This window comes from Metopolophium dirhodum, chromosome 2 (genome assembly GCF_019925205.1).
Source record: "Metopolophium dirhodum isolate CAU chromosome 2, ASM1992520v1, whole genome shotgun sequence".
Classification (NCBI taxonomy): domain Eukaryota; kingdom Metazoa; phylum Arthropoda; class Insecta; order Hemiptera; family Aphididae; genus Metopolophium; species Metopolophium dirhodum.
The window spans coordinates 35802454-35824723 of NC_083561.1; the positions used below are offsets into that span (position 1 = coordinate 35802454).

At 35.4% G+C, this 22270-nt stretch overlaps 1 protein-coding gene across 1 annotated transcript in view; it reads left to right on the forward strand.

Moving 5' to 3' along the window:
* The window catches only part of LOC132939965 (uncharacterized), a 111030-nt gene extending 90264 nt beyond the window's left edge, over positions 1-20766 (forward strand). The window contains 6 exon segments of the mRNA XM_061007412.1: positions 12599-12706; positions 15986-16139; positions 16205-16369; positions 17802-17903; positions 18121-18225; positions 18448-20766. Of these exon segments, the coding sequence (XP_060863395.1) occupies positions 12599-12706; positions 15986-16139; positions 16205-16369; positions 17802-17903; positions 18121-18225; positions 18448-18626 (813 nt within the window). The 3' untranslated portion in view covers positions 18627-20766.
* Positions 20767-22270: the final 1504 nt, after the last annotated feature.

Here is a 22270-nt window from a genome sequence, read left to right on the forward strand (position 1 = left end):
GCGGAATCCCGGTCTAACGTGGCTTCAAATATTGATTGAAATATGTGTTGGGATGGATAAACAATTATTATTATTATATTACGCGGGGGCGGCTGTCGCGCGCGCGTTTCACCCGGTGGCGTGGTGAACTTAAAACTAATTGTCACGAGCGAGCGCGTTTTTATCCGATATACTCGATAACACCCTCCTCCGGACACTGACCATCACTCTGAAAATAAAAATCGCTTTAGTAAAACAATGGCATTCCGTTGCGATAACAGCAGACCGCAATAACCTGCTGCAGTCATTATAAACACTATATATACGACCAGCCCCTACTGCACCAACAACACATTCGCTCATTAGAAGACTGCAGGGCTGGGAAGTGGGTGCGCGTTTACCGGCACCCGCCGACCATAAATTCGCAGTTTAAACGAAAAGTCCACGTTTTGACGAACAATAATAATATTACAAAATATGTACAACGCACATAACTTTAAATGACGATGAAAAAAAATTAAGCAAACGAACGGCGTTGCAGATTTCACATCGCGTATATTAGGTATGTTATCATTATAGGGCTGTGAATTTGTGGAAAAGTGCATTTTATTTTGGTGATCGTGAAACGTAGCTTTATAAGTACATCATTTGAACTATGTAACTACGAATCCATTTATGAAACTTTTATTTTGCATATTTTTCCATTTCTAGGTCATGTTTCTTTTTTAGTTCATTTTCCGGGATTTTTAATAAAATTCCGTCAATTGACATGTTTGAAAAACTTTTTTTTGCCCAATGCAATAGTCAAGACTAAAGATAAATAAGGTACCTAAAAAATAAATATATTTAAGTTTGTTTTATTATTTTTTAAGGTTTTTAGTAGTGCATTAAATTCAAAGCCCCATAGTTATCATATATCTGAGCTCATCATTGAAAAATTTGATAAAATTGCTTGTATTTTATTTCAAACTGTAACCTACGTGTTTTATATACAGGGTTGTGGTTCAGTACCACGAATAGGTTAGGATGTCACAATGACAAGTATAAAATTTATTAATATGTCTTAATGACAAAGTTGATAATTTATTTTTATATGTCTTAATGACAATTATATTGATATAACATATTAGGTTTAATAATAAACATGATTTTTAAATTACAATAAAATAAAAAATAAAATACGGACTAACGCACTATGCCTGAGTAAAAGGCCGCGACGACGAACGCACTGACGGGGAATCACGGGGGGTCAAGTCGGACTGGTAAACAGTCGGAACAATGCCGGAATAGCTCCAACTATTGCCCCAATGACTGTGGGCGGCCGATCCAATGCCGGAATTTCTCCAACTATTCGATCACTGGCCGCACCACAACCGTCCGACGAGGTTCCGTCAAAGCTGGGGGAGTCCGTTTACCAGCAAAGCGTAAGTCTGCCCGGGTGGGTCTTACTACAATGCTGGTAAGGGAATGGTTGTTCGTTCGTCGTTCGCACAGCCTTTTATATGTGCGTTGTCGGCGATAACACTGCTCCGGTCCCGTGTTCTGTGACAGACTTGAACAGGTAGATGCCGTGTTCTGTGACAGAATTGAACCGGAATAGTGTAATCGCCGAAAGTTGCGAATAATAATAATGGTTAAATATGGATATACGATAAGATACGATATTAACAATATTAATAACAATCGTAATAATTAAAATAATAATAATAATAGTATCAATTAAAAATAATAATAGTAATAATAATAATATAGATAAGGTGAGTACAATTTGGCGTAAACATCCTGCCCACCTTAAATGCGTTCAGCGTTTAACAGGTTGGAAGTGGACAGAGTTTCACGATTGGTCTCTTGATGATTCCGGTGCTGGTTTGGACGGTAGCAACTCGAACAATCCCATCTTGGCCGGGGTGCACCTGGAGAATCCGACCAAGTTTCCATAGAAGTGGAGGTGTTGGTTCTCGTATTAGGACCAAGGTATTGGTTTTCAAGTTGTCACTATGGTTTGTCCATTTGCTGCGTCTTTGGAGAGTTTGCAAATACTCGTTTTGCCATCGTTTCCAGAAGTGGACTTGGAGGTCCTTAATTAGTCTCCAACGTTGAAAATGAGATAGAGGGATTTTCTCTAAATTAGGTTCGACAGTGGCTGTACTGGACATAAGAGTGAGAAAGTGACTTGGAGTAAGGGCCTCAAATTCGGATGGATCAGAACTTAGGGCACCCAGTGGACGTGAGTTTAAAGTAGCTTCAATGCGACTCAGCAATGTGCTCAATTCTTCGTATGTTAGTCGTTGCAACCCAAGGGTTCTGTATAACAGTGTTTTGACTGATTTGACCCCAGCCTCCCATAATCCTCCAAAATGTGGTGCGGAAGGGGGGTTAAAATGCCAACTGATATTCCGAGCCGTTAGATATGCCTGACACTGATTCTGATACTCCTTGGAATGGGTGAATTGATCGACGGGCTGTAATAGGTTAGCCGCCCCCTTGAAATTTGTTCCGCAGTCACTGTGTATTTGTTCAATCGGTCCGCGTCTGGAGATGAAACGACAAAACGCCATCAGAAAGGTTTCGGATGACAAATCTGAGGCCACTTCCAAATGTAATGCCTTGGTTGTCATACACACAAATAAACAGATGTATGCTTGACTGGGCACCGTTCGACGTGTTGTAGAGGACTTTAAAATGATTGGGCCGGCATAGTCTACGCCTGTTGTCATAAATGGTTTTATCTGTTGCAGACGATATTTGGGCATGTCACCCATAAAAGGCTGTGGATTGCGTGGGCGCGTCTTGTAGCAAGCAATACAGAGTCTTAATCGGGATCTAATGACTTGGCGACCAGATATTATCCAATACTGTTGTGCAATTATTGTTTGCAGAGTAGTGGCACCGGGATGTTTGTGTTCTTTATGAAAATCATCAATGAGTAGGTTCGTTAGTCGGTGGGAACGTGGCAGAAGTATTGGATGCTTCTGTGCATATGGAATCGGTGCATGATTTAGACGACCACCAACACGTATTATTCCGTGATCATCTCGAAACGGACTGAGTTTTCGTAATTTGCTAGTGTTTGCATAGGAGTAATTACCTGTTTTGTCAAACTCATCCGAAAATGATTGCCCTTGTACTGTTCGAATGATCCGTTGCAAGGCATCTACTTGTTCATGAGGAGACAACTTTATGGTTATTGGTTTAGATTTGGTAAAGATTCTTGAACAGTATGCGACAACATGTATGATTGTAGCGAGTGATGAATATTTATTTAATAGATCTTCGATGACAGTCTGATGTAGTGTGACTACTAGAGTAGTTTTACGTTCTTCCGAATTTGTCGTATCAGGATCGTTGTTGATAACTGTTGGTGGCCATGTATTATGGTCTTGATAGAGAAATCTGGGACCAGACCACCAGAGTGGATGATGAAGAACCTCAGATGGATAGAGCCCCCTTGAGGCACAGTCAGCAGGATTGTCATTTGTGGGAACATAACGCCATATAGATGGTGGTGTAAGTTCCTGTAGTTGACTTGTACGATTGGCGACGAATGTTGCCCAACGATGAGGCGATGATTTTATCCAAGACAGAGCGGTGGTTGAGTCAGTCCACGCGTGCATTGTAGTGATGGATATAATTGAAGCGAAAATGTGATGGACTGAATGCAACAATTTTGCAGCAAGTAGCGTTCCGCAAAGTTCCAACCGTGGAATGGTGACGTGTTTAAGTGGAGCTACCTTTGATTTTGCTGTGATGAGGTGACACTGAATCGTGGAACCACTAATACAACGCAGATACACGACTGCAGCATAACCCTTTTCTGAGCTATCGGAAAATGTATGTAACTCATATGTTGGATGCCCATCTATCGTGATTCGACGAGGAATAGTTAATGTTTGTATGCTTTTAAGCTCCTGTTGATATCGCTTCCAAATCGTTAGTATTTGTTCCGGGACGAGATCGTCCCAACCAATTCCAGACGTCCATAGTAATTGCATTACATATTTGGCCAGGAAGGTGACGGGTGCTAAGAAACCCAATGGGTCGAAGATACGTGCCATATCTGATAAGACCGAACGTTTTGTTGTTGTGAGGCTTGGACTATGATAGTGGTACGAAAAGTAGTCCTGTGTAGGGTTCCAATGCATGCCGAGGATCTTGAGTATTGCTTGCCCTTCGTCATCAAATAGTACAGCGGGATCCATAGAGCATTCAGTAGCGGGTACTGCTTGTAAGATGCTGGGTAGATTACTAGCCCACTTCCTTAGTTGGAACTTCCCCTGAGCACACAGAGCTATCACCTGTTGTTGGCAGAACAGGGTATCCTCTTCTGACTGAGCTCCTGTAAGAATGTCGTCAACAAACATGTCATTCTTCAGCACTTTAGCAGCAATTGGAAACCTTGACTCTTCTATTGTCGCCAGATATTGCATCGTGCGTAGTGCTTGGTGTGGAGCACAAGAGGTGCCATATGTAACCGTACATAGGCGATATTCTTGAATTGGTGAGTCTGGTTCAAAACGCCAAAGTATGCGTAAATAGTCTCGATCGGTTGCATGAATTTGGATTTGTCGGTACATTTGTTTGATATCCGCAGTGAATAAAAACTTGTGTACTCGAGCTCGAATCAGAATGTTGGTAATTTCTTGCTGTAACTTCTGTCCAGTGTACACGCTGGAATTTAATGACTGTCCAGAAGTAGTTCGAGATGAGGCGTCAAAAACTACCCGAAGCTTTGTAGTTTGACTTTCCGGACGCAGGATACAATGATGTGGTATATAATAGCAATAAGGAGTGATTTTATTGCTCTCGGGAACTACTTCCATGTGTTTACTTTCCAAGTAGTCTTGCATGAAATCTGAGTATTTTTTGCCCAAGGTTGGATCTTGAGCCATACGCCTTTCGAGAGCATGAAATCTTCTGAGCGCTCCACCTTTGGAGTCACCTAGTATTGGACGTAAATGTTTAAATGGCAAGGCAACACTAAACCGTCCCGAGGGTAGACGTTTGATTGAAGATGTAAAGATGGTCTCCGCCTGAATTTCATCAGGACTTAGATGTTTTACCTTTGGGAGTTCCTCCATCTCCCAAAACTTTGTTAGCGTTTTTTCTAATGTCGTATTCGTGGTTACTAACAATGAGGTCATTTGGTTGCTGGATGTTGGTGATATTGGACCCATCAAGATCCATCCAAATATCGTTCCGAAAGCGGTCGGTTGTAATGGTTGTCCTGCAATGCGAGTACCAGTCAGTATGGTTGGTGCGACATCTGCCCCGAGTAAGATGTCAACTGGGCCGGGAGTGTGAAATGTTGGGTCAGCTAAATCCAAGTTGTTTACGTGTGACCATGAAGTAGATGAATAACTAGACTGCGGTGTTGCATCAGTAATTTTACTGACAATGAAGACGTCGAGTGGGATGCAAGGCTCAGTTTTCCCTACTGGTGCCAGCTTGATCGATGATATGCCAGACACTGCATTAATTGATGCCCCTGAGAAAGTGTTCACTCTGGCAGAACAGCGGCGTTGAACTAATGACAGTCGATCGGCACATTTTTTGGTAATGAAGCTCACTTGGGATCCTGTATCCAACAGTGCTCGAAAAGTGTAGGTTTCCTTATGGATTGACGAGATATTGACGAGTAAGGTTGATAATAGAATGGATTGTGGTCGTGGATGTACCGCTACCATTGAAATTGGTGAAACAACATCATTTGTTGATGTCTTTTGTTCTGGAAAATGAAGCAATGAATGATGACGTTTACGGCAGGATTTACACGAGCTTTTCGAAGGACATGCTGCAGATGAATGACCGGAGCCCAAACAATTTATGCAAAGATCTAACGTCTTTGTTATTTTGAATCGTTCAGTGGGAGGTTCCTTGAGGAAAACTGAACATTGACGTATTGAATGGACCGTTTTGCATAGCGCACATTTAGTAATGGGCGTCTGTGGAGCTGTTGTAGTTAGAACTTTGGCAACGGGACGATGGCGAGCTTTAGTATTAGAGTTTTTAAATGAAGTTGGTGGTGCCTCATTCGTTGACGTCGAGCTAGACGGGTGGACTTCTGCCGATCGGATGTGAGTGTGTAAAAAATCCACAAATTCGCTGACCTGGGGCGAATAGTTTTCTCCTACCCGTAACTCCCAGCGAGAACGTAACTCATAATCGAGGTGTTGTTCGAATATGTGCACCAGAATTGGCCCCCACTGACGAGTGATAAAATTCAGGTTGTCCAACGCAGCTGTATGTTCTTGAATGATGTTAATCACGTGTTTAATTGATGCGGCGTTGGCAAATGTAACCTTTTGAGGTGCTAAAAATGCATCCAAATGGATACGTGCCAAATCACGTTTGTTCCCGTACCGACTTCGTAGGATTTTCCACGCACTTTGGTAATTGGCTGAGGTCAACGATAGATGCGATACCAGAGAGAGTGCTTCTCCTTCTAAAGATGTCTTTAAATATTCAAATTTTTCAACGTCCTGGAGTTCTGGAGTATGCGACAAAATTGAATTAAACAGATCTTCAAAGCCTTGGTACTCTTTTAGACTTCCGGAGAAGGTGGGGAATTTCCGTTTCGGTAGTTGATAGATCGACGAGTTTCCAAATTGAGTTGTCTGGTTTTGTGAAATTTCATGTTCTTTAGTTAATGGAATCGTATGTAAGTGAGCCATAGCAATAAGATCGTAATATAGTTGGTCAAATGAATCGCTCAGGGAAGTGCTGCATGTATTGTCAGTGACGTCGATAGGCGATGTCTTTGATCCTACTGCTGTCTCCATAACTTGGATATCTTGATCAACATTGGCACGTAGATCATTTACTTCTAAGAGCATGGTTTCGACCTTTGCCCGTTTGCTTGTACTGGTTTGGTCTGCGAGATATTCATTGGTTGCCTGTGTGAACCTCGTAATGCGGCCGAGTGCTCGAACCACTCGAGCTTTGGCGTCGAGGTATTTTATAGACTCTGGCATGACCATCTTGATGTGAGTTTATGGTAGACTTATGATAAGGTCTAGGTTTGTTTTGTTTAATCCGGTTCGAAGGACCAATGTTTATATATACAGGGTTGTGGTTCAGTACCACGAATAGGTTAGGATGTCACAATGACAAGTATAAAATTTATTAATATGTCTTAATGACAAAGTTGATAATTTATTTTTATATGTCTTAATGACAATTATATTGATATAACATATTAGGTTTAATAATAAACATGATTTTTAAATTACAATAAAATAAAAAATAAAATACGGACTAACGCACTATGCCTGAGTAAAAGGCCGCGACGACGAACGCACTGACGGGGAATCACGGGGGGTCAAGTCGGACTGGTAAACAGTCGGAACAATGCCGGAATAGCTCCAACTATTGCCCCAATGACTGTGGGCGGCCGATCCAATGCCGGAATTTCTCCAACTATTCGATCACTGGCCGCACCACAACCGTCCGACGAGGTTCCGTCAAAGCTGGGGGAGTCCGTTTACCAGCAAAGCGTAAGTCTGCCCGGGTGGGTCTTACTACAATGCTGGTAAGGGAATGGTTGTTCGTTCGTCGTTCGCACAGCCTTTTATATGTGCGTTGTCGGCGATAACACTGCTCCGGTCCCGTGTTCTGTGACAGACTTGAACAGGTAGGTGCCGTGTTCTGTGACAGAATTGAACCGGAATAGTGTAATCGCCGAAAGTTGCGAATAATAATAATGGTTAAATATGGATATACGATAAGATACGATATTAACAATATTAATAACAATCGTAATAATTAAAATAATAATAATAATAGTATCAATTAAAAATAATAATAGTAATAATAATAATATAGATAAGGTGAGTACAATTTGGCGTAAACACTACGATTACTTAATTTATACGCATACTTCTGTTCAATGATTGACCACGAACCAGGTAACATAATCTTATCCTGGCAATTTTATTTTCAACTTTTAATGGTACCCATACAAAATTTGAATTAAAAAAATTTTAGAAAAGTTAGTGCATACAAGTTCATAAGCGATATTTCCAGTTGGCTTACAATAAAAATAAAATAACTACCCTATTTGAGTATAAACCTGCATAATTCTGCTATTCGCCGTTCTGCTAAATAACTAGCTGCAGTATTGTTATTATTACTATTATTGGGTTTAAATCAAGTCCACATAACTGTAACGAAAACAATGTTCATGAATATAATATTATTATTTCGAGGAAAACAATAACAAGCCTACAGAATCCTAATGAAATTATTTAGAGAATTCAGTATTCAATTATTATTACTTTCGAAAATATTATTAAAATCCAATGAGGGACAGCAAAACGCAGATATGTTTTCGTAGTTTGATGCTATTAATATATTAGCCATCAGTTATTATGTTGATGATTAATCGATCCAAAACCTAATGATTGAATTGGCAAACACAATATGCATCGTATCATAATTATTACAGACATATAGGTCACATTCTAGACAAGAGAGGACCACAATTCAAAACAAACTATCAATTAATAATATGGCCGAAAAATCAATACATAATTAAAGCATCAAAGGTTCTAACAATAGTAAAAATATAAATATAATACGTATATTAGAGGATCTACGATTTTTTTTCAAATATTATCAAAATATATAACCATATACATCACATGTTAAAATTGTTAAAACCCAAAATACCTGTTAGGCACCTACATTTTATCAAATTCACCAATGAAATATTTAATTTCAAACCTATTATAATTCCCTAACACTTAATCTGATCACTTTGTACATAGTGATAGATCAGTATCATAGTACGTCAATTTTATATTTATTAAAAATATGGGTACTCTGAATTGTCCAATAGGTTAGGAGTCAGGACATACCTATAAAAATAATTGTGCTTCTCGCCAATCTCGGATACCTCAGAAGCTATGGAAGCAATATATATATTAGGTTCGGTTAGTATATAGGTACTCCCGTTGGTTTTTATTTTAGTTATGTGCCGTAGAAAAAAAATACAAAAAATTAATTAATTCTTTACGAGCAATACAATGTTTTCCCAGATGGGTGACCACCCGGATTCGTAGTGCGCAAAAACCTCGCCACACATACACGTGTTTACAACCGTGCCAACCGTTCCAACCCTACCAACCTTACAGGCTATAATGACCTCAGTCGTCGAAGCCTTAATCCGATAAAAATAAAAAAAAATATTTGCCAGGTCAGGTAAATTATATAAAACCACAAATAATAAATAAACTTTTCAATTTAGAGGTATTCGAAATCAACATTTCTGATTTTATTAAATTGTTATAAAAAGTTTTTATACAATTCACTGATTTTCCGTTTGCTTGTATATGCCACGGTATGAAATAATATAACATATAGGTAATATAAAATATTATGTTCGCAACATTATGTAATACTATTGAAAAATATCGATTTTAATATATCTAAATCGCATTAAAAAAAAAACACTGCGTGGAGAGTTTCTCGAAATTCGGTGCATCCGTAATATATAATATAAACAAAGTTAATTCCTATAAAAAAATAAGTAAACATATGTATATTGATGTGGTCGCACCACCATACATTGTTTTTCTTGTCTTCTGCCCTCTTCCCGTACTCATACTATAGATATTGTTCTAAGAGTATAGTATTGTAACTCAAAAACTGCGAAAATGCGTTCTTTGAAACACTCATATAGTTGATGTTTGGAACAAAGCTCCACCAGATATATGGTAATTTATTCAAAAATATGTATAATACGATTTTTCGGCTGCAAGTATAATTTTCACAAAAGTACACGCGTTAATGTCTTGAAGTTTAATTTTTCATTGTGAAACGTTAATTGCCGCACATCACTAAATTTGGTCGGGATGGTTTGTAATTTACATGATGTTACTAAATCAACAAAAACGAAGAGAAAACGTTCTAGTTTAACATATTATTATACTTCCAAGATAGTATATAGTGTAATATAACATACAATGATAAAAATACACCTTACGGAAACATTTTAATTCAAACGTACACCCACACGCTATAAAATAATAATAACGACAACAATACATTTTATGTATATAAACGTGTACATAATAATATCGTGCGCATAATAAATTATTCATTTTGAAATTTAAACTATGAATGGACCTGTTCATAGGTATAAGCATTATAATATAGAGAGGTACATTAATGATTTTTTTTTTCTATTCTTATTATTTATTTAAATTTTAAGGCATCAACAATCAACTGCGTGATATTGATATTAGCCGGTGATTACATTATTTACGTTTATCCATTTATATTTTTACATTAATTTACTTAGGTTAAATTCGATGACGGAGTTCAAATTCGTTAATGCAATTTAATAGTTTTCTGGATGTACGGGAGTGGGTGCGAGTGCGAGTACCCTACTTTATATAAAGTTTCTGATAATTTCTGTTTGATCCGTAATTCATTGTACTGCAGGTGGCATTCTTTATGCTTGACGGTATAGTGAGTGTTCCACCATTTTCCATGTCCATGCGGTGGCTTTTTATCACATTTTTAACCCACATAAAATCACAATATTTACTAACATAATATCGGTTTCTGAAAACGTACAGGTTGTTTCTCCAAGCATGCTTGCCCCCATCTTATTTTTTTTGTCAATGATTCAGTTATTCAAAATCTGCTTTTTGAATTTTTAAATATACTTTAAGACCATATTTTTGAATTATTTAGATTTTTTATACTACTTAAGGAGTATCCTGTGGGGATACAAACATCTGTTTTTCAAATGAGAATCCTCATTTTTAAATAAAAAATTATTCAGTGAATATATTTTCTGAAAATATTGATGTGTCAAAATCAAAATTATAACGAGTATTTTCAAGGACTCTTATTCTTAGTAATACACGTTTAAATATCTAACTGAAAAACTACTCATTCAACTTTTGAAATAGACAAATCCAAAATTATCTACTAAATAATTTACAGTAAAAAGAGGGGGAGATCTCATAGTAAAACACAAGTTTGTCTCACCACAAAACACTCCTTAACAAATAGAAATTAATCTCAAGTATTTGAAGACAGTGTCTTTAATTATTATATTCGTAAATTCCAAAAATAAGAATTTTAATAAGTTAATTATTAAATAAAATAATGGTGGTGAACATGCTTGGTAAATCACCCTGTATAGTCATAATCATTTTCTGAATAGGTACGCTATGTACATTGTACATTGTATAAACCGTATAATAATAATTATTGTAACGCGTATATTATTATTATTATTGTTATTATTATTATTATGGTTCATATCGAATTTCCAGAGAACCACATAGGTAACCCTCAAAGATTTATTATTACGCAATTTGAAGTTTTCAGACAGTGACTATAAATATTACAGTTTTTCAACCACCGATACTATCTAAAAAGCACTTTACAGTTTACACTCGGTAGTGACTAATGACAAAATCAAATACACCTATACGTCATAATAATATATTATTATTCGGTGATCACAGAGCACTTCAGAAGTATCGACCCACTCAGTTATTTGAAACTGATTAGGACTGTACTTTACTGATTTCCTGAAATATCATATACTTAGTTGAATATTATTTAAATAATTGTTACAATCAACTTTTTTAATTGTTGTCTACGTATATTTTTTACTTATGATAGGTAATATGCTTAGAGAAACATTTTAGAACATAAAAAATGACATCTTCAAAGCCTTTTTCGATTTGTTAAGGCATACCGTGTATTTGTTCTACACTATATATCATAATATCAGCCCTACCCAGAAAAGTGTTCAGACGAAAAGGATGATAAAAAAAATATACGAAACAAAAACATCGTTGTATATAAAACCAATAAATTTCCCTTTAGCCATAACAATAAATATAGGTATAACATGCAGGTTTATATAAAAAACAATATTTTTTTATTGATATATTATTTATAAACGAAAAAACTTTAAACAAAACAACAATGAAAAACGATAAGGTATACCTACTCTTTCTGAAGGAGTGAATACTGAATACTACACTTGCGTCTCATAAACCTATTACGTTATGTCCTGAAAAAAATGGACTAGTCGCGAACGATATTTTTGAAAAATGTTTTACTCGGTAGATACCTACCTACAACTAATTAAATGTATAATATTGATATTATTAAAAACGGTCTGTCTAATACGCATCTATGAAGGTTTGGAATTAAATGGTTGTAATTTTTTAAATGTTGAATAATCATAATTAGTTTAAAATGTACCAAATTAAATGGATAAAAAAAAATTCACGGTTGAAAAATGAGGTTTGTGCGTATTGCATAATAATATGTCAAAAAGCGCAGGGGCGGGGTGTAGGCCGCGTTCACCCTGCCCTAAAGACGGGCAGTCTTCGGACAACAAATAAGTAACTACGATGGAATCACATCAGAGTTTCAAACCTTAATGCCTTAATTTGCCAAAAAAAAAAAAAAAAAAAATGTATGAAAGCCCTGATTATAATAACTATGCGCTGCGCTTGATTCGACTACGTTTCATCAATATATTGCATATATTTGATGACGACCACGATATGCCGTACCACGTTATATAAGTGTGACGTGATGGCCGTGTCTTACAACGGGATTCCCCGCGATTCGTGTGTTTCAGTTGGATCGCGAATCGGCGCTGGCCTACTTAGACAAGATCGACAGGGAACTGTACCGACTCGACGCCCGTTACTCCGACCAAGGCGTGGAATTATCAAGCAAAGACATCGTGAGTACATAATATGAATTCGTATACTCTTTAGCAGTGGTTCCCCGACCCTTTCCAGCTGTGCAGTGAGCTCTACTCGAAAGTCTAAGTATTTGTAGTGCATTAGTTGCAAGGCCGTACGTGATCCGGTTCTCGTACGATCTTAAAATTATCTATATAGAGACTATAATATAATAAATCATAGTGCCCTCACACGTATAATTGTTGGCTCGCGAAAAACGAATATACATTTCTGTTCGTATCGGGCTGGTTGCCATTATAATTTTAGACTCGTATTTTAGATTCAGTCAAAACCGCCCGATGGCTGTGTTAAAAATATGTGTAGCTTATACTTTTAATGGAGTCTAAGACACGGTAAATCCATTAACATTATTTAATTAAGTTGTCACGGGCAACGTCGTGTTATAATCAATAAATATATATCTAATATATAACATCAAAGGAATAAAACCGATGACCCTCGTGGAAATCCACAGTTTTCAGCCTGCAATTTTCATAAAACTCCCATCAATAGATTCAGCAAGAACCGCAGTAAGGTCATAGGCTATATTTTACTTTTGAACACATAGGTATACACATTTAATATAGTTAAATCACGAAAAACTATGATTTTAACATAGATAATATATGGTTTTGGGTACAAATTTTTTTTCCGGCTGATTTAGCAAAACCGATTTTTATCTCTGTAGAAACACAAATCCGCAATAAAACATACCTATCTATGGTTCTTCGATTTTCTTTGCAGAGGAAAAATATCGAGTAGCATGCTATTTTTGTTTAAATATTGTTGCCACCGTGGGTTTCAAGGAAATAATAAAATTTAGTTATCGTGGTTGGATTTGATTTTAGACCTGTATTTTATGTCTGGCCAAACATCCCAAATAACTGTGCTAAAAATCTGTGTAGCTTACATATTTTGACCTTACAAGGAACGCAATTAAATTTTTGTTTTTCCACATCACATAACCGCAGACTTATAAAATGTTATGTATTTAAGCAGACTGCGGTGGAATGGATCATTCCGTAATGTGTATGCGTGCACATAGGTACTCGAGAAACGCGCAGAACACACGCCGTATATATTTATATTGTACAACGTATAATTTATTGCGTACATCGAAACTGCCCACGTTAAGTAGCTGTAAGCATTCGTTCGAAACCCATCCCAAGCGCATTTGTACCCGGCGCACCCACGCCATGTAGGTACATACGTACATACATACATATACATATATACATACATATACATACATATATACATACATATACATACATATATACAATATACATATATACATACATACATATACATATATTATACATACATACATATAATACATATATACATACATTACATAAACATATACATATATAGATACCTTACATATACGTATATACATGCATGACATATACATAGTACATACATACATATTGGCCGGTGTAGTAAAACAATCGACATTTCTGTTTTATCGCTGCTGTGTACGAATAATTCTCAGATTTCACGTGTCCTGCTTACATTACGATGATATTATCGACGCATTACGCTGCCGCAATATGACGTGTGACAGACTATATCCTAATAACCGTGTTCGACGAGCTGCAGCCATCGCGTGCGCGCGCCGTTTGAAATTCGTATTTCGACTGAAATGACAATACCGAGCGTTGGAAATATTACTACAAAAGTTCGTCTGTTGGACAAAAACGAGCCACGTGAAAATATTGCGAGCGTACGCGGTACACGCCGCACGGGATATGTATACCTGAGTATATCCGGGTATATCCGGGTATATACCTGGGTATATCCAGGTGTATATGGGTATATTATTATATCATCGTGCGACGCACATAGTCCAACCGTATTTTAATTTCGATTATCGAGGCGATACACCGCGCAATATCACGATATGCATCACAAAAATATAATCGCTGCGTCCCTGCAGAAGTCATCGCGTGCGTCGCCTAAAATTATTCGCATTTCGACCGTACAATAACCCGCGTTTACTGCAAATATCGTTCTATTATTTTCGTCGAAAAGTTTGCCCGTCGGAAAAAAACGAGCCGCGGGAGAAATGTGTGTCCGCCGCAAATGTGTACCTAGGTGTATCTAGATTCCGGAGTCGGCAGAGTCGGAGAGAGCAGTGTTGGGTAGTAACGTAACGCAAATTACAAATTACTGTAACGCAATTACTTTTCCAGTAACGCAGCAGTAATTTCATTACATTTTACTTAAAGTAACGAAATTGTAACAAAATTACCTTTGAAAAGTACTAACGCGTTATTTTCCACGTTATTAAAATAAGTTTTGAATGTATTACAGGTATAGGATATCCCAGAAAAATTAAAAATCGATTATATTTATTTTTGATTCCGATAATAGTTAACAATATTACTAAAAATTCCAGGAATAAATGTTATCACTTTATTAGCAGAAAGTAAAGAGTTCGGTTTAAAAATAAAATTTTATAAAAATTAACTATGATTTATGACTTATGAGTTATGACTATGTAGCCATATAGGTGAGATGATTGTACATTTGTACATAACACTAATATAGGTCTATTATCACTAGGTCTATGATTGTAAAATATGTACATAATAATTATTGAATAATACGAATTGAATATTATGGTTAAAAAAATGATAACAAAAAGTAACGTTATTTATAACGCACTACTTTATTAATGAAAAGTAATGTAACGTGATAAAAATAATTTTAGGTAACGCAAATTTAATGTAATTTAAATGAAAATATTTGAAGTAACGAGTAACGTAATTTCATTACTTTTTAAAAGTAATTTACCCAACACTGTGAGAGAGTATAGTTCCGTCCCCGGTTCTTGGTTCAAAAAAAAGGTATGTCTAGGTATATTATGTGTTGTGCGCCACGCACACTGTCTAGCCGTGTAATTTTCATATTAAAACGGCCGCCAATATATTTCATATAATATAACCTGAGGTAGAAATGTATTACATACGATTAATACCTAACATTATTGTATAATACGCGTTACGCCACATTTTATTTAATGTTCACTCGGGTGATTTTCGTTCCACATTTCTAACTTTTATTTAATCACTGTCAATGCATAATGAATAATATGCATGATATTATTTATTAAGAAAACGCTATGCGTCAGAAATATTACCCTTTAAACGAAATTCATATTGCAATATGCGTTTTGTTAAATTATCGGTATGTATCCGTTTTGTGAGAATTCCACTGGAGTTGAATGTATTTTGTTAACCAAAATCGTTCACATTTTAACGTTTTCTTTACAGGAAAACCCAATAAAATTCCAAAAGAACTATGAATCTTCCGATTTCAATGACATTGATGGAACGTTGACCGAACTAAAAGAAATGCAACAGATACTCAGAGACAAGTATAGCAAAAAAAGTATCGACTTGGATGAAGAAGATTACAACTCGAAACGTACTGACCGTAAAATTAACTTTGTTTCACTTTTATGAATAACCTATTTATATTAATCATTTCAGGAATTCGAAAAATCTTGGAAGCCAAACTACGCATGTCTGATTCGCAGTATAATCGACTTTTGGAAACGCTGACAGCTCCATCGGACTATACGTATGCCCAGACAATGATGGACGAAATTATTTATCAACTAGCTAAGCTCATGTTCAACCAAGGACTTTTCATCGGTAAGTCAAGTCAGTAGCTACCGATGTATAGTATGCAGAGGAGGCTATATAAATTGTTATACCACACAAAGCTTTAATTTGATAAAAAAAAAATTGTTTTAATTATTATTAAAATATCTAAATTCTATTGTTGGCAGTAGCTCGGACGAGAATTTGAACTTTATAAGGCATACAGTGGTCTTTTTAAGTTTGCGTGGAAGCAATTAATTTTTCCCCCTTGTTTATGTTAATATTTAATTATACCAATATTTTGAGTCTCCGTGTCAAATTGTGTTTTACGCAGCTCTGTATAATTTTACTACGGGGAATAGGTAGGAATATAGAATTATCGGATGTACCGATGTACATGTACGTCTAAAAATATTAACGAACGCGAGGTATCAGATCGCATACGTCTAAAATATTGTGATAAATTTATCGAAATAATCACCAAAAAATGTCTATCAAAAAGTAAAGTGAAATGGTTGAGCAAAGAATACATCACTGTTATAGATTATATTTATAATTTCGTAGTATTCGTTCAGTGGCTTTGGTATTATATTAACCAACAATTATTGTTTACGTAATTGTTAAAAGAGAAATAAAAAAAAATGAGCATAACTTCTTTTCATATTGATTGATTTAAAATATACAGTCGTGTGTACAGTTGTAAGACGGCGCTCTGGATATGCAATTTAAGGTCATATTCGTCAATATTATTATTATTATAATAAATAATAACAGTATTAGTAATATTACGGTCATTCTCTAAAAAATATGAGGTAGGTACTTATAATAAAATATATTAAGTGTTCCTTTAGAATTATACATAGATAACCAGATAATGTCGCTAGCTATGATAATTTAAAGAAGATACATTTTGTGTAAGCTTTAATATAAACATGAAAATTTAAATAACATCCTAGACATTTTTTTCTAAATTGTAACATCGTAGGAAAAATGCTTTTTTTTTTATTGCACTCAAAGCAAAGTATATAATAACTGTCGCGAATTCTAATAACCTATTTTACATGCTTAGACGTATTACATTACATAAAAATATACATCGCAAATTAAAGTATAATGTCGATTGCTAAAAGCAAAAATATGCCCTTTACTAACATGCCCCTATTGTAGACGTTCTAAACAAGATGTGAATACTATACAAACTAGTAACCAACTTTACAAACATTGTGTGATGTGTGAAACATAATATATGTGGGTTGTAAGTTTGTAAATAGTTTACATTCTAAAATAAATGTCGGTAGATCGAATTCTTCCCTTTAAACTGAGCCATAGTTAAGACAGGGACAATAAGTGGATACAATTTTCAGGTCTACAACGTTATGTTTACTTTGCAAACGCAAAAATCGATGATTCGGTCTACCTAAAATTATGACACATCATCGATTTCATTGAACGATGAGGCGGAATAATGTTTTTCGAATTTCAGGTGGATCGGAAGCTCAAGAATCTTTGCAAAAGTTCACGGACTTCTTGGAAACCGAAGCGAGCCGAGGAAGGATTTCTAGAGCCCTTGAAAAAAAAATTTTGGGTAAGTCAAAAATACATAAACAGACGGTCAAAGATAAATTAAATTACATATACATATATATATAACAGCGTATATATTCTCGGCGTACATTTAATTATGAATTACCTAAAAATAAACATCGATAGTTATTTTACCAGGGTACCTTATAAGCATGTTGGTAAAAAATCATAATTTTCAACTTATAAATAATATTATCTATATATTGTTTGCGTTTTAGATTTACTGATAACTTCGCTTTCGGATACGTTGACCGAACACCCGGAACTGATGGCCGCCGCCAAGGAAGGTTTTAGCAAATACCTAGATGCCTACCCAAATCCAGGTACCTATAAGATCGTACTGATTATAATATTAATACTTGAGAACTTTTTTAAATGTAATTTTAACTATGTAATTGTGTTTTTATCATTATATACACGTATACTACTATAACAATTATTATTATCAACTGTCAGCGACAAATCATATAACTTATTCCAATTCATAAAATATATAATTCTAATATTAAAATATTAATTTGATATGGTTTCTCCTGTACTTTAAGAACCAAACGGTATCCACCAGATGAAAAACGACAAGTTCTCTGCAAAGACGAGAAGAGACATGGAGACTCCAGCGAAAGGTCAGGTGAATGCTGACTTGGAAACGACCGTGGTGAAGCGGAGCGTGAAGACGTCCGGGATCGAAGACAACGAGGTCGGAAACGTAGCGGCGAAAAATTAAAAAAATATATAAACACATTATTACAACGTCGTAGACTATTAATTCAAACACATTAGGAATATCTCCTCCTCCCGAAAAAAAAAAATAGTCTCATATAATATTCAATACATTTATATTTTATTATTTAATATAATATCATACATTTGTGTGTGTGTGCATGTCCGAATGTGACGTTCTCGACCACCACTCCCGTACCTATATACTCCCTCGTCAACCTATGATACTTCTGTATTGCTGGTCATCCCTCTCTTCCCGTCGTCTCCCGACACTCAATATCTCGTTTAGGTGAATTTTAATTTTAAAACATAAATATTATACTTACAAACGACTCTATGAAATATATTATATTAAATGATATCTCTATTTTTACGTGTAACGCGTGTTGGGTGTGTGCAGTGCTATATACATTTTGTGATTTGTGATAATTTAACTACATTACTATATACATAACATTATACTATACCATTTATATAGTGTTTATCATATTTGACTAATTACCTATTATAATAAATATAGACATACACATATTTAATATTATATCAGATTATATTAAAGACGTATTCGTACGTACCAGGGACGGCGAACTTCACCATAGCATAGCTGTGTGTCGAAAACAAAAATCTTATGCACTTGACAGGGGCGTGTTAGTATGAAATGATTTAAAAATATACACAGACTTGAGAATCCGATCAGATATCACTAAATCAGCTGTCACATCTAAACTCTGCATTATTTACTATATTGCCATTGCATGTAGAATAATGACACGTCATAATCAATGCTATTACCGCGCCTATCTGCATATTAATACGAACACGTCATTTGCATCGATACACATCATAATTAAAATATAGTCAAGTATTAAACACTAAAACAACAAAATCTGAAAGCGATACATGTTTCGAATGTATCAATTATAAATTAGTTTTTGACGTGACATTATTGTCGCTGCATTTGTTCGGCTGGCCAATTATAGCAATCCCGGGATCACAATTAATACGTCATTTTAATTGAATACATGCTGCTGCACCGCTAATGTCTGTGTCGAGTCGATTTCCTAATGTCGATTTAATCAAGCCCTCGGCGGAAAAGGCCAAATTGTCACGGAAGAAATTGAATTGGAAGACTTTTCCGCTCAACAGTAAGCGGCAGTATCGAGTCACATCCCCGAGATGGGAATAACATTATCATAAAATCAACTACATTATTGATGATATAAAAAATTTTATAGGATTTATTATAAACGTATGCGTAATTATTTTCGATTAGCACGTCTGTTTTTTTTTTTCACAGAAATAATTGCACTATTAATTGTGAATTACATATATTATGTATAATTGGCGAGTCACTCAAAATGGTAAACAGGTTCGACTCTGTGACACGAGTGATACAAGTTCGCCGTCCTTGGTATATGCCCCGAGTACCCACGGAAAAAATGTAGGATCCAACCCGTTTTCAAAAACAAACTTTTTTCCCCGTCGCCGTTTTTTTTTTTTTGTTTGAGAGATCCGAGTTATTTAGCAGCGGCCAACGATTGTTAGTTTTATATTGTAAGTGCAATATAATAGTTCATCAATATTGTTCTCGTTATACCGACTGCCGTTGTATTAATGATAATTGTCACGGCGAGCATGGTGTGCGGCAACCTATAACGGTGCTCCCTCAAAATTTAAACCCTTATATTTATATATACATTTATACTTAGACAAATTTATTGAACGGACGTGGTTAAATGTTTTTACACGTCAAGTTATATAGTATACACGCCTACTACTAGCCAATATACATATTGTTATATGTGCGGAAACGATTCTTACAATTAAAATATAATATGTTACCCCTTTACAATATTTTATAATAGATATATATATATATAAATATTATATAATTGTATTGCGAAAGGCGTCCGACAAATAAAACGAACGCAAACTAACATGACAAAATGTATTACTTACCGGATTCGCGGTTAAGTCGAGGTCCAGTTTTAATCTTATTATTTAAAAAATATATTATATTATATTATACAATAATTCTCGCGTGTCCTGCGTGTTAAATTATATTATATCACGATCGGTATATGTATTGTGTAATATTTTATTTATCATTATAATATATTATACAGACATGTTTAAATAGAAAACTGTATTGTTATTGTGTCGAGTACAATATCCCCGCGACCTTCAGTGCATCGCACCGCAGTTTTAAGCCATAAAAAACTGGAACTCAATTCGGCGCCATTTCTGAAAATTAAAAATACTTATGGAATCCGACGATGAAGTCGTAGTTATTGGTTTATAGAAGTGCAAAATGTTTTTCTAAGAATCTGGCTGCTGAGTCCTCATCGGAACCATCTTTTGGGACTTCGGATTGCACGATATCATTCTACAGGTGGATTCACACAAAGCCTTCTCACTCACAATTTTTGCTTCAGCTATGAATGCATTTACTCCCAATTATTTAGATATGCACCTAACCAGTTAATGAGTAGGTATACTGTGGTGTTATAAAGAGTTTTTTTTAAATAAGAATCAACCTTACTAAATCAAAATTTCAACGGGTAGTTTCTGAGTTGTTGAAACATATATATATATACAAATAAATGTAATCTAAGTCTTTAACAACGGTTTTACAAATATACATGTGGGAGTTTGGAACTTGGCCTTTTTTCACCGTTAGGTTTTTGTCGGGATATCATTTATTTTTGCGGGCTTCAGAGCACCGTGGACGACGTGTTATTTTATTTTTAATTTTTTAATTTCCTAATTTTTTTTTACACGTCGTAGATTTTCTCTTTTAAGACCGTTTGGGTCCCTGTCGAGGAGCTGAGAGATGGGACTCTTGAGCCTTGTCAATACCAGGCAAAGATAGCCAACTACGATCTTTTATTTTTCGTCGTCGAGACTTTTTAGATAGAATAGTTGTTAAGTGTGGCCTATACAAAGTTCTTAGACGGTTATATTCAACAATGGCTATTTCGGTAACTCCTTCTTTGTATTATACAAAATAATGATAATTCAGTGACAATAATTCCATTCAATTCATAAGAGTATGCAATTTTTCATCAATGTTTTCTTATGACGTTATCACGTAAAATTATCGTCCGTAAACCAAAGAATATTATTAAAATATTCTGTATTTGAATAATTATATTATATTTTGTATTTGAATAAAATAAATTTACGAAAACATTATTATGTTTTATAAATATATATATAAGTCAACTACAAACAATTTCTTATTACCATATTGTAACGCTGTTTGAAAGTAAACGTTTATGCGTGCTAAGCGCACCACTTCATACGTTTAGAAATACACTCTAAAGCTGCATTAATTTTGAAAAATTTCAATTTTTAGATTTTTCCCTTTAATTACACTGTAAATCCTACCTTTGTGCCAAATTTCACGTTTCTACCTATAGGGAAAGTGTCTTATAATTTTGATGATCAGTGAGTGAGTGAGTCAGTAACAATATTGCAAATTTCGAAATCCTCCCATTTTGAAATGGCGCAATATTTAGGGCTCATTTTCTTACAGCGTCCTAAGCTACTCGGGATTGATCTGTGTTTTAAATTTCAAAAGTTTATCTATAGAGGAAACAGAGATATATGGGTTGGAAAAACTGGGCGAATTGGTTCGTGTAAAGA